The sequence below is a fragment of the Silurus aristotelis genome, assembly GCF_946808225.1.
Source record: "Silurus aristotelis genome assembly, chromosome: 20".
NCBI classification, from domain to species: domain Eukaryota; kingdom Metazoa; phylum Chordata; class Actinopteri; order Siluriformes; family Siluridae; genus Silurus; species Silurus aristotelis.
The window spans coordinates 22,448,679-22,461,178 of NC_139593.1; the positions used below are offsets into that span (position 1 = coordinate 22,448,679).

Sequence of the window (12,500 nt, forward strand, 5' to 3'; positions counted from 1 at the left end):
ACACACACACCCACACACCCACACACACACACCCCATATGACAGGGTAGTGGAATGCAGTAGAGCAGAACTGTTAAAAATGTGATATATTTGTTTGAGATCAGATTCACAGCAAACGCATGATTTAATGTTCACACACAATTCAGTTTATTTTCATAAAACACTTCAATCTCCAAAACAGTTTTACTGTATAAAAGCAGCTCTTTCACATAGAAAGTGTTTGTGTGTCTGTGTGTGTGTGTGTGTGTGTGTGTGTTATTTCCCAGCAAAGAAGGGTCTGATCTTCATGCTGATGGTCTTGAGTGAGTACCACGAGCCCTTCCAGTTCATCCACACGATGCCGTCGTCCGTTCCGTGTTTGGTCATGTGCTTGGTGTAGGCTCCGCCCCAGTAGTATCGGCCGTTCGGATTGGCTGAGTGACAGGCGTTGTACCACCATCCACCTCCATCTTCTCGTGAGCACTGCTTTGCCGGGTCTCCAGGTACCCTGAACGTGTCGAGAGGAGATATATGATATAAATATCGTGAGGAATCATGGTATAAAGGTGGAGTTTGATCTGCGGCGTGAGGAGAGCGACTCTCACCATCGATCGTTGTCCCGGTCGTAGGTGCTGAACATCATGCCGTTGTGGATGGTCATGGTGCGATTTACACCGAACAGCTCCGTGGCCCCCGTGAGGAAGGTGTTTCCTGCCGTGCCGGGAGTATTTATTCACTGCCAGGATGTAGTTGGACGACTCACCTTGCACGGTGAACTGCTGGTACTGAGCATACACCTTGGTCCCAGCCCAGTCCTGCATCTCAATCAGAAGTTCTGTCGGACCCATCTTAGTGAGCTGGCTGATACGATCATTACCGAGCCAGTACTCACCTACAACATCAAAACAAACAACATCCAGAGATTAGAAAGACCAAACACACGCTGATCCATCCTGCTACACAACTGGTTGCACCACCATGATGTTCCTCAGAACATATAAACTTCTCACCAGGAGTTTCACAGTGACCTTTCCCAACATCGAACGCAATGTTCCCAAAGCCTCTCTTATAATCATCCCATCTCCGGCCGAAGTCCACGCTTCCATCCAAACGGTTCTGTATGAGCAGCCATCCTGAGGAACAGAAAACAACAAGTTTATAAACACACACAAGTCTCTCTACACTCTGTGGTGTTGGTGTGTGTGTGTGTGTGTGTGTGTGTGTGTGTACCTCCGTTCTGGGTTGTCTGCTCACAGAAGACCTTGTATGGTGCTTGTAAGGGCTCTGGGCGCACCAAATACATCTCAGAAGTTTCTCCTCCGTTCCTGAACACGTCCTCGCAGTCTTTTCCGGACACCACGGGGATGGGGCAGGAGACCACGCAGGGTTCAGCACATTTGTCCTTCTGAGTCTTGACTGCCTTCTCCAGACGCTGGATCTTCTCTCGCAGTTTCTCCAGAACCCCCTGCAGGATTTTGATGTTTTGGGGAAACGTGATGTCAACTGTGTCTTTCACAAACTTGTGCTGGACCTCCAGGTCGTCTGTGTACCGAGTCACCAAATCATCGTTACCTACAGGGAGAAACCAAGAGAGTGTTTTAGAACACGTGCAGATGCACACTCTTGAAGATTGCACCTCTACACATCTCTACACATCTGTATCCATCTCTAAACATCTCTACACACCTGTACACATCTGTATCCATCTCTAAACATCTCTGCACACCTCTACACACCTGTACACATATCTACACATCTGTACACATCTGTATGCATCTGAACACATCTCTACACACCTGTACACATCTGAATACATCTGTATACATCTCTACACACCTGAACACATCTCTACACATCTGTATCCATCTCTAAACATCTGTTCACATCTCTACACATCTGTATACATCTCTACACACTACACACCTGTACACACCTGAACACATTTTTACACATCTGTACACAACTGTACACATCCCCACACACATGTTTAATGAGTAAACTGTACCGGTGCTGATCCTCTGTCTCTCGGTGACCTCAGAGGTCAGATCCTCCACGTATCTGTAGACGGAGTTTGAGGTCTGTGACAGAGTCTCTACGTCTCTCTTCAGCTGAGCCACAGTGGGTTTAACATCACGCTCCTGCTTCTGTAACGCTGTCTTTAGCTCACAGCCTGTAGGACAGAGTACACCCTACACACACACACACACACACACACACACACACACCTCAAGCCTGGGACAATTGTCATGTGTGTTTAATGTTATGAATATGGAGCGTACCATGGTTTCTGAGGCGTGCACACAGCCTCCACTCTCAGGAATCTCCTTCTTCTCCTCCTGCAGTCTCTCCGTGGTCGCAGTGGGGCGTGGGCCGTAACGGTTACGCCCACTAACAGGAGGAGGAGCAGCCACAGGGGTGTAAACTTCACGACCTCTAGTGAGAGGCCTGTGACCTCGAGGGTCTGTAGCATCCACTTTGGGCTGAGAAACATTTCAGAAAGATGATTTTGGATCAGCAGGAGATTCCAGCTTTCTTTTCTAAATTTTGCTTTTATCTCAAGTGTTCACCTTCAGCAGATCTCAGAGAACGTATATGAAATGAGGAGGAGAAGGTGGAGGTGGAATTATTACAGTGAAAATAATCCTGAGTGATATTAAGTGTGTGCAGTAAAAATAAACTCTGCCCTTAGAAAGGATAATGAAGGTTTTCCTGGGAATCTGATTTCAGGAGAAAACTGATTTACATCAGATCTACAGTTTACTGAGTCAGCGCTTTAACGCTTTCCAGTAAATAAACGTTGTTACTGTACTGAAGTCATTTTTTGGCTACTTTTTAGTTTTACTGACTATCAAACTCCACTCCATTTATACTACATACGTTTTACTCCACTATATTATAATAAACAACGAGTTTCAGTTACATTCTGCACCGTTTATTTATTCTTATATATTATTTATTATTTATTCTGCATGAATATTAATGGTTTCTTCTACTTTGTGACATCATCCTGTAATTTTTTGTTCACTGGAGATCCCTTTTAAAAAAATTGCTTTACTACTTTGTCTAATTTGTTAGATTTTTGTTTCATTCTGTTGTGTTTAAAATATGTTGTGTTAAAGAGGATGTTGTGTAGAAGAGGATGTTGTGTAGAAGAGGATGTTGTGTTGAGGAGGATGTTGTGTTGAAGAGGTGATGTGTTAAAGATGATGTGTTGTGTTGAAGAGGATTGTGTTGTGTTGTGTTGAAGAGGATTGTGTTGTGTTGAAGAGGATTGTGTTGTGTTGAAGAGGATTGTGTTGTGTTGTGTTGTGTTGAAGAGGATTGTGTTGTGTTGTGTTGTGTTGAAGAGGATTGTGTTGTGTTGTGTTGTGTTGAAGAGGATTGTGTTGTGTTGTGTTGTGTTGAAGAGGATTGTGTTGTGTTGTGTTGTGTTGAAGAGGATTGTGTTGTGTTGTGTTGTGTTGAAGAGGATTGTGTTGTGTTGTGTTGTGTTGAAGAGGATTGTGTTGTGTTGTGTTGTGTTGAAGAGGATTGTGTTGTGTTGTGTTGTGTTGAAGAGGATTGTGTTGTGTTGTGTTGTGTTGAAGAGGATTGTGTTGTGTTGTGTTGTGTTGAAGAGAATGTTGTGTTCAAGAGGATTGTGTTGTGTTGAAGAGGATTGTGTTGTGTTGAAGAGGATTGTGTGTTGAAGAGGATTGTGTTGTGTTGTGTTGTGTTGAAGAGGATGTTGAGTTGAAGAGGATTGTGTTGTGTTGTGTTGAAGAGGATGTTGTGTTGAAGGGGATGTTGTGTTGAAGAGGATTGTGTTGTGTTGAAGAGGATGTTGTGTTGAAGAGGATTGTGTTGTGTTGAAGAGGATTGTGTTGTGTTGAAGAGGATTGTGTTGTGTTGAAGAGGATTGTGTTGTGTTGAAGAGGATTGTGTTGTGTTGAAGAGGATTGTGTTGTGTTGAAGAGGATTGTGTTGTGTTGAAGAGGATTGTGTTGTGTTGAAGAGGATTGTGTGTTGAAGAGGATTGTGTTGTGTTGTGTTGAAGAGGATTGTGTTGTGTTGAAGAGGATTGTGTGTTGAAGAGGATTGTGTTGTGTTGTGTTGTGTTGAAGAGGATTGTGTTGTGTTGTGTTGTGTTGAAGAGGATTGTGTTGTGTTGTGTTGTGTTGAAGAGGATTGTGTTGTGTTGTGTTGTGTTGAAGAGGATTGTGTTGTGTTGTGTTGAAGAGGATTGTGTTGTGTTGTGTTGAAGAGGATGTTGTGTTGAAGAGGATTGTGTTGTGTTGTGTTGAAGAGGATTGTGTTGTGTTGAAGAGGATTGTGTTGTGTTGAAGAGGATTGTGTTGTGTTGTGTTGAAGAGGATTGTGTTGTGTTGAAGAGGATTGTGTTGTGTTGAAGAGGATTGTGTTGTGTTGAAGAGGATTGTGTTGTGTTGTGTTGAAGAGGATTGTGTTGTGTTGAAGAGGATTGTGTTGTGTTGAAGAGGATTGTGTTGTGTTGAAGAGGATTGTGTTGTGTTGAAGAGGATTGTGTTGTGTTGTGTTGAAGAGGATTGTGTTGTGTTGTGTTGAAGAGGATTGTGTTGTGTTGTGTTGAAGAGGATTGTGTTGTGTTGTGTTGTGTTGAAGAGGATTGTGTTGTGTTGTGTTGTGTTGAAGAGGATTGTGTTGTGTTGTGTTGTGTTGAAGAGGATTGTGTTGTGTTGTGTTGTGTTGAAGAGGATTGTGTTGTGTTGTGTTGAAGAGGATTGTGTTGTGTTGTGTTGAAGAGGATTGTGTTGTGTTGTGTTGTGTTGAAGAGGATTGTGTTGTGTTGTGTTGTGTTGAAGAGGATTGTGTTGTGTTGTGTTGTGTTGAAGAGGATTGTGTTGTGTTGTGTTGTGTTGAAGAGGATTGTGTTGTGTTGTGTTGTGTTGAAGAGGATTGTGTTGTGTTGTGTTGAAGAGGATTGTGTTGTGTTGTGTTGAAGAGGATTGTGTTGTGTTGTGTTGTGTTGTGTGAAGAGAATGTTGTGTTGAAGAGGATTGTGTTGTGTTGAAGAGGATTGTGTTGTGTTGAAGAGGATTGTGTTGTGTTGAAGAGGATTGTGTGTTGAAGAGGATTGTGTTGTGTTGTGTTGTGTTGAAGAGGATGTTGAGTTGAAGAGGATTGTGTTGTGTTGTGTTGAAGAGGATGTTGTGTTGAAGAGGATGTTGTGTTGAAGAGGATTGTGTTGTGTTGAAGAGGATTGTGTTGTGTTGAAGAGGATTGTGTGTTGAAGAGGATTGTGTTGTGTTGTGTTGAAGAGGATTGTGTTGTGTTGTGTTGAAGAGGATTGTGTTGTGTTGAAGAGGATTGTGTGTTGAAGAGGATTGTGTTGTGTTGTGTTGTGTTGAAGAGGATTGTGTTGTGTTGTGTTGTGTTGAAGAGGATTGTGTTGTGTTGTGTTGTGTTGAAGAGGATTGTGTTGTGTTGTGTTGTGTTGAAGAGGATTGTGTTGTGTTGTGTTGAAGAGGATTGTGTTGTGTTGTGTTGAAGAGGATGTTGTGTTGAAGAGGATTGTGTTGTGTTGAAGAGGATTGTGTTGTGTTGAAGAGGATTGTGTTGTGTTGAAGAGGATTGTGTTGTGTTGAAGAGGATTGTGTTGTGTTGAAGAGGATTGTGTTGTGTTGTGTTGAAGAGGATTGTGTTGTGTTGTGTTGAAGAGGATTGTGTTGTGTTGTGTTGAAGAGGATTGTGTTGTGTTGTGTTGAAGAGGATTGTGTTGTGTTGTGTTGAAGAGGATTGTGTTGTGTTGAAGAGGATTGTGTTGTGTTGAAGAGGATTGTGTTGTGTTGAAGAGGATTGTGTTGTGTTGAAGAGGATTGTGTTGTGTTGTGTTGTGTTGAAGAGGATGGTGAGTTGAAGAGGATTGTGTTGTGTTGTGTTGAAGAGGATGTTGTGTTGAAGAGGATTGTGTTGTGTTGTGTTGTGTTGAAGAGGATGTTGAGTTGAAGAGGATTGTGTTGTGTTGTGTTGAAGAGGATGTTGTGTTGAAGAGGATTGTGTTGTGTTGAAGAGGATTGTGTTGTGTTGAAGAGGATTGTGTTGTGTTGAAGAGGATTGTGTGTTGAAGAGGATTGTGTTGTGTTGTGTTGAAGAGGATTGTGTTGTGTTGAAGAGGATTGTGTTGTGTTGTGTTGAAGAGGATTGTGTTGTGTTGAAGAGGATTGTGTTGTGTTGTGTTGTGTTGAAGAGGATTGTGTTGTGTTGTGTTGTGTTGAAGAGGATTGTGTTGTGTTGTGTTGTGTTGAAGAGGATTGTGTTGTGTTGTGTTGAAGAGGATTGTGTTGTGTTGTGTTGAAGAGGATTGTGTTGTGTTGTGTTGTGTTGAAGAGGATTGTGTTGTGTTGTGTTGTGTTGAAGAGGATTGTGTTGTGTTGTGTTGTGTTGAAGAGGATTGTGTTGTGTTGTGTTGTGTTGAAGAGGATTGTGTTGTGTTGTGTTGTGTTGAAGAGGATTGTGTTGTGTTGTGTTGAAGAGGATTGTGTTGTGTTGTGTTGAAGAGGATTGTGTTGTGTTGTGTTGTGTTGTGTTGAAGAGAATGTTGTGTTGAAGAGGATTGTGTTGTGTTGAAGAGGATTGTGTTGTGTTGAAGAGGATTGTGTTGTGTTGAAGAGGATTGTGTGTTGAAGAGGATTGTGTTGTGTTGTGTTGTGTTGAAGAGGATGTTGAGTTGAAGAGGATTGTGTTGTGTTGTGTTGAAGAGGATGTTGTGTTGAAGAGGATGTTGTGTTGAAGAGGATTGTGTTGTGTTGAAGAGGATTGTGTTGTGTTGAAGAGGATTGTGTGTTGAAGAGGATTGTGTTGTGTTGTGTTGAAGAGGATTGTGTTGTGTTGTGTTGAAGAGGATTGTGTTGTGTTGTGTTGAAGAGGATTGTGTTGTGTTGAAGAGGATTGTGTGTTGAAGAGGATTGTGTTGTGTTGTGTTGTGTTGAAGAGGATTGTGTTGTGTTGTGTTGTGTTGAAGAGGATTGTGTTGTGTTGTGTTGTGTTGAAGAGGATTGTGTTGTGTTGTGTTGTGTTGAAGAGGATTGTGTTGTGTTGTGTTGAAGAGGATTGTGTTGTGTTGTGTTGAAGAGGATGTTGTGTTGAAGAGGATTGTGTTGTGTTGAAGAGGATTGTGTTGTGTTGAAGAGGATTGTGTTGTGTTGAAGAGGATTGTGTTGTGTTGAAGAGGATTGTGTTGTGTTGAAGAGGATTGTGTTGTGTTGAAGAGGATTGTGTTGTGTTGAAGAGGATTGTGTTGTGTTGAAGAGGATTGTGTTGTGTTGTGTTGAAGAGGATTGTGTTGTGTTGTGTTGAAGAGGATTGTGTTGTGTTGTGTTGAAGAGGATTGTGTTGTGTTGAAGAGGATTGTGTTGTGTTGAAGAGGATTGTGTTGTGTTGAAGAGGATTGTGTTGTGTTGAAGAGGATTGTGTTGTGTTGTGTTGTGTTGAAGAGGATGTTGAGTTGAAGAGGATTGTGTTGTGTTGTGTTGAAGAGGATGTTGTGTTGAAGAGGATTGTGTTGTGTTGTGTTGTGTTGAAGAGGATGTTGAGTTGAAGAGGATTGTGTTGTGTTGTGTTGAAGAGGATGTTGTGTTGAAGAGGATTGTGTTGTGTTGAAGAGGATTGTGTTGTGTTGAAGAGGATTGTGTTGTGTTGAAGAGGATTGTGTGTTGAAGAGGATTGTGTTGTGGTGTGTTGAAGAGGATTGTGTTGTGTTGTGTTGAAGAGGATTGTGTTGTGTTGAAGAGGATTGTGTTGTGTTGTGTTGAAGAGGATTGTGTTGTGTTGAAGAGGATTGTGTTGTGTTGTGTTGTGTTGAAGAGGATTGTGTTGTGTTGTGTTGTGTTGAAGAGGATTGTGTTGTGTTGTGTTGTGTTGAAGAGGATTGTGTTGTGTTGTGTTGTGTTGAAGAGGATTGTGTTGTGTTGTGTTGTGTTGAAGAGGATTGTGTTGTGTTGTGTTGAAGAGGATTGTGTTGTGTTGTGTTGAAGAGGATGTTGTGTTGTGTTGAAGAGGATTGTGTTGTGTTGAAGAGGATTGTGTTGTGTTGAAGAGGATTGTGTTGTGTTGAAGAGGATTGTGTTGTGTTAAGAGGATTGTGTGTTGAAGAGGATTGTGTTGTGTTGTGTTGAAGAGGATTGTGTGTTGAAGAGGATTGTGTTGTGTTGTGTTGAAGAGGATTGTGTTGTGTTGTGTTGTGTTGAAGAGGATTGTGTTGTGTTGTGTTGTGTTGAAGAGGATTGTGTTGTGTTGTGTTGAAGAGGATTGTGTTGTGTTGTGTTGAAGAGGATTGTGTTGTGTTGTGTTGAAGAGGATTGTGTTGTGTTGAAGAGGATGTTGTGTTGTGTTGAAGAGGATTGTGTTGTGTTGAAGAGGATGTTGTGTTGAAGAGGATTGTGTTGTGTTGAAGAGGATTGTGTTGTGTTGAAGAGGATTGTGTTGTGTTGAAGAGGATTGTGTTGTGTTGAAGAGGATTGTGTTGTGTTGAAGAGGATTGTGTTGTGTTGTGTTGTGTTGAAGAGGATTGTGTTGTGTTGTGTTGAAGAGGATTGTGTTGTGTTGTGTTGTGTTGAAGAGGATTGTGTTGTGTTGTGTTGTGTTGAAGAGGATTGTGTTGTGTTGTGTTGTGTTGTGTTGAAGAGGATTGTGTTGTGTTGTGTTGTGTTGAAGAGGATTGTGTTGTGTTGCGTTGTGTTGTGTTGAAGAGGATTGTGTTGTGTTGTGTTGTGTTGAAGAGGATTGTGTTGTGTTGTGTTGTGTTGAAGAGGATTGTGTTGTGTTGTGTTGTGTTGTGTTGAAGAGGATTGTGTTGTGTTGTGTTGTGTTGAAGAGGATTGTGTTGTGTTGTGTTGTGTTGAAGAGGATTGTGTTGTGTTGTGTTGTGTTGAAGAGGATTGTGTTGTGTTGTGTTGTGTTGAAGAGGATTGTGTTGTGTTGTGTTGAAGAGGATTGTGTTGTGTTGTGTTGAAGAGGATTGTGTTGTGTTGTGTTGAAGAGGATTGTGTTGTGTTGTGTTGAAGAGGATTGTGTTGTGTTGTGTTGAAGAGGATTGTGTTGTGTTGTGTTGAAGAGGATTGTGTTGTGTTGTGTTGAAGAGGATTGTGTTGTGTTGTGTTGAAGAGGATTGTGTTGTGTTGAAGAGGATTGTGTTGTGTTGAAGAGGATTGTGTTGTGTTGTGTTGTGTTGAAGAGGATTGTGTTGTGTTGTGTTGTGTTGAAGAGGATTGTGTTGTGTTGTGTTGTGTTGAAGAGGATTGTGTTGTGTTGTGTTGAAGAGGATTGTGTTGTGTTGTGTTGAAGAGGATTGTGTTGTGTTGTGTTGTGTTGAAGAGGATTGTGTTGTGTTGTGTTGAAGAGGATTGTGTTGTGTTGAAGAGGATTGTGTTGTGTTGAAGAGGATTGTGTTGTGTTGTGTTGTGTTGAAGAGGATTGTGTTGTGTTGTGTTGTGTTGAAGAGGATTGTGTTGTGTTGTGTTGTGTTGAAGAGGATTGTGTTGTGTTGTGTTGTGTTGAAGAGGATTGTGTTGTGTTGAAGAGGATTGTGTTGTGTTGAAGAGGATTGTGTTGTGTTGAAGAGGATTGTGTTGTGTTGAAGAGGATTGTGTTGTGTTGAAGAGGATTGTGTTGTGTTGAAGAGGATTGTGTTGTGTTGTGTTGAAGAGGATTGTGTTGTGTTGTGTTGAAGAGGATTGTGTTGTGTTGTGTTGAAGAGGATTGTGTTGTGTTGTGTTGAAGAGGATTGTGTTGTGTTGTGTTGAAGAGGATTGTGTTGTGTTGTGTTGAAGAGGATTGTGTTGTGTTGTGTTGAAGAGGATTGTGTTGTGTTGTGTTGAAGAGGATTGTGTTGTGTTGTGTTGAAGAGGATTGTGTGTTGAAGAGGATTGTGTGTTGAAGAGGATTGTGTGTTGAAGAGGATTGTGTGTTGAAGAGGATTGTGTTGTGTTGTGTTGTGTTGAAGAGGATGTTGTGTTGAAGAGGATTGTGTTGTGTTGTGTTGAAGAGGATGTTGTGTTGAAGAGGATTGTGTTGTGTTGAAGAGGATTGTGTGTTGAAGAGGATTGTGTGTTGAAGAGGATTGTGTGTTGAAGAGGATTGTGTTGTGTTGTGTTGTGTTGAAGAGGATTGTGTTGTGTTGTGTTGAAGAGGATTGTGTGGTGTTGTGTTGAAGAGGATTGTGTGGTGTTGTGTTGAAGAGGATTGTGTGGTGTTGTGTTGAAGATTGTGTTGTGTTGAGGATTGTGTTGTGTTGAGGATTGTGTGGTGTTGTGTTGAAGAGGATGTTGTGTTGTGTTGAGGATTGTGTTGTGTTGAGGATTGTGTTGTGTTGTGTTGAAGAGGATGTTGTGTTGAAGAGGATTGTGTTGTGTTGTGTTGAAGAGGATTGTGTTGTGTTGTGTTGAAGAGGATTGTGTTGTGTTGTGTTGAAGAGGATTGTGTTGTGTTGTGTTGAAGAGGATTGTGTTGTGTTGTGTTGAAGAGGATTGTGTTGTGTTGTGTTGAAGAGGATTGTGTTGTGTTGTGTTGAAGAGGATTGTGTTGTGTTGTGTTGAAGAGGATTGTGTTGTGTTGTGTTGAAGAGGATTGTGTTGTGTTGTGTTGAAGAGGATTGTGTTGTGTTGTGTTGAAGAGGATTGTGTTGTGTTGTGTTGAAGAGGATTGTGTTGTGTTGTGTTGAAGAGGATTGTGTTGTGTTGTGTTGAAGAGGATTGTGTTGTGTTGTGTTGAAGAGGATTGTGTTGTGTTGAAGAGGATTGTGTTGTGTTGAAGAGGATTGTGTTGTGTTGAAGAGGATTGTGTTGTGTTGAAGAGGATTGTGTTGTGTTGTGTTGAAGAGGATTGTGTTGTGTTGTGTTGAAGAGGATTGTGTTGTGTTGTGTTGAAGAGGATTGTGGAGGATTGTTGAAGAGGATTGTTGAAGAGGATTGTTGAAGAGGATTGTGTTGTGTTGAAGAGGATTGTGTTGTGTTGAAGAGGATTGTGTTGTGTTGAAGAGGATTGTGTTGTGTTGTGTTGTGTTGTGTTGAAGAGGATTGTGTTGTGTTGTGTTGAAGAGGATTGTGTTGTGTTGTGTTGAAGAGGATTGTGTTGTGTTGTGTTGAAGAGGATTGTGTTGTGTTGTGTTGAAGAGGATTGTGTTGTGTTGTGTTGAAGAGGATTGTGTGGTGTTGTGTTGAAGAGGATTGTGTGGTGTTGTGTTGAAGAGGATTGTGTGGTGTTGTGTTGAAGAGGATTGTGTGATGTTGTGTTGAAGAGGATTGTGTGATGTTGTGTTGAAGAGGATTGTGTTGTGTTGAAGAGGATTGTGTTGTGTTGAAGAGGATTGTGTTGTGTTGAAGAGGATTGTGTTGTGTTGTGTTGAAGAGGATTGTGGAGGATTGTTGAAGAGGATTGTTGAAGAGGATTGTGTTGTGTTGAAGAGGATTGTGTTGTGTTGAAGAGGATTGTGTTGTGTTGTGTTGAAGAGGATTGTGTTGAAGAGGATTGTGTTGTGTTGAAGAGGATGTTGTGTTGAAGAGGATTGTGTTGTGTTGTGTTGAAGAGGATTGTGTTGTGTTGAAGAGGATTGTGTTGTGTTGAAGAGGATTGTGTTGTGTTGTGTTGAAGAGGATTGTGGAGGATTGTTGAAGAGGATTGTTGAAGAGGATTGTGTTGTGTTGAAGAGGATTGTGTTGTGTTGAAGAGGATTGTGTTGTGTTGTGTTGAAGAGGATTGTGTTGAAGAGGATTGTGTTGTGTTGAAGAGGATGTTGTGTTGAAGAGGATTGTGTTGTGTTGTGTTGAAGAGGATTGTGTTGAAGAGGATTGTGTTGTGTTGAAGAGGATGTTGTGTTGAAGAGGATTGTGTTGTGTTGAAGAGGATGTTGTGTTGAAGAGGATTGTGTTGATTATTAATTGTTCATTAATGCAAGTGTACAATTTAATTAGTATTTTAGGAAATCAAACCCAAAAAGAAAAGCGTTTGAGGACTCGTGCTTCTTTGAGCCTGCGTTCAAATCTAATCTACAGGTGCAGGAGATAAAGAGATCAGACAAACCGTTTTCTCTTCTAACAGAACAAATATTCTATTTTTAATCGTTTCTTTCATTTAATAAGTGCAGAAGTAAAAACCAGACTCACCGGTGGACTTTTCACCTCCTACAGGGGAAGAGGGAGAATAAATCATCATCATCATCATCTTCATTATCATAAAATAAATAAATAAATAATAATAAAAAATAAATCAATAAAATAATAATAATAATAATAATAATAATAATAATAATAATAATAGAAATGTGTTGATCCTGAGCAGGACTGAAAGTATATAAAGGAGTGTTTACTCACTACAGCGTCATCATCATCATCATAGTCGGTGTTGGCCTGAGCGAGAGCTCCACACACACACACACTGAAGAAGAGGAGCAGCTTCATCTTACAGAGCAGGACACTGAATCTCAGATCTTCACCCTGATGTTCTACACACTGCACTGTGAACTCTGTATTTATACCCCTCATAAACTCTCACCCTCACACTGGCTGAGGA

At 41.1% G+C, this 12,500-nt stretch overlaps 1 protein-coding gene across 1 annotated transcript; it reads right to left on the minus strand.

Annotated features, from left to right (window-relative positions):
• Positions 1-122: 122 nt before the first annotated feature.
• Positions 123-12,450, minus strand: fgb (fibrinogen beta chain). Its single transcript, XM_083521949.1, is given in 9 exon segments — positions 123-486; positions 584-699; positions 701-870; positions 989-1,111; positions 1,209-1,550; positions 1,984-2,167; positions 2,258-2,458; positions 12,095-12,112; positions 12,302-12,450. Coding segments are annotated over 9 exon segments (1,473 nt in total). The 5' UTR covers positions 12,389-12,450; the 3' UTR covers positions 123-254.
• Positions 12,451-12,500: the final 50 nt, after the last annotated feature.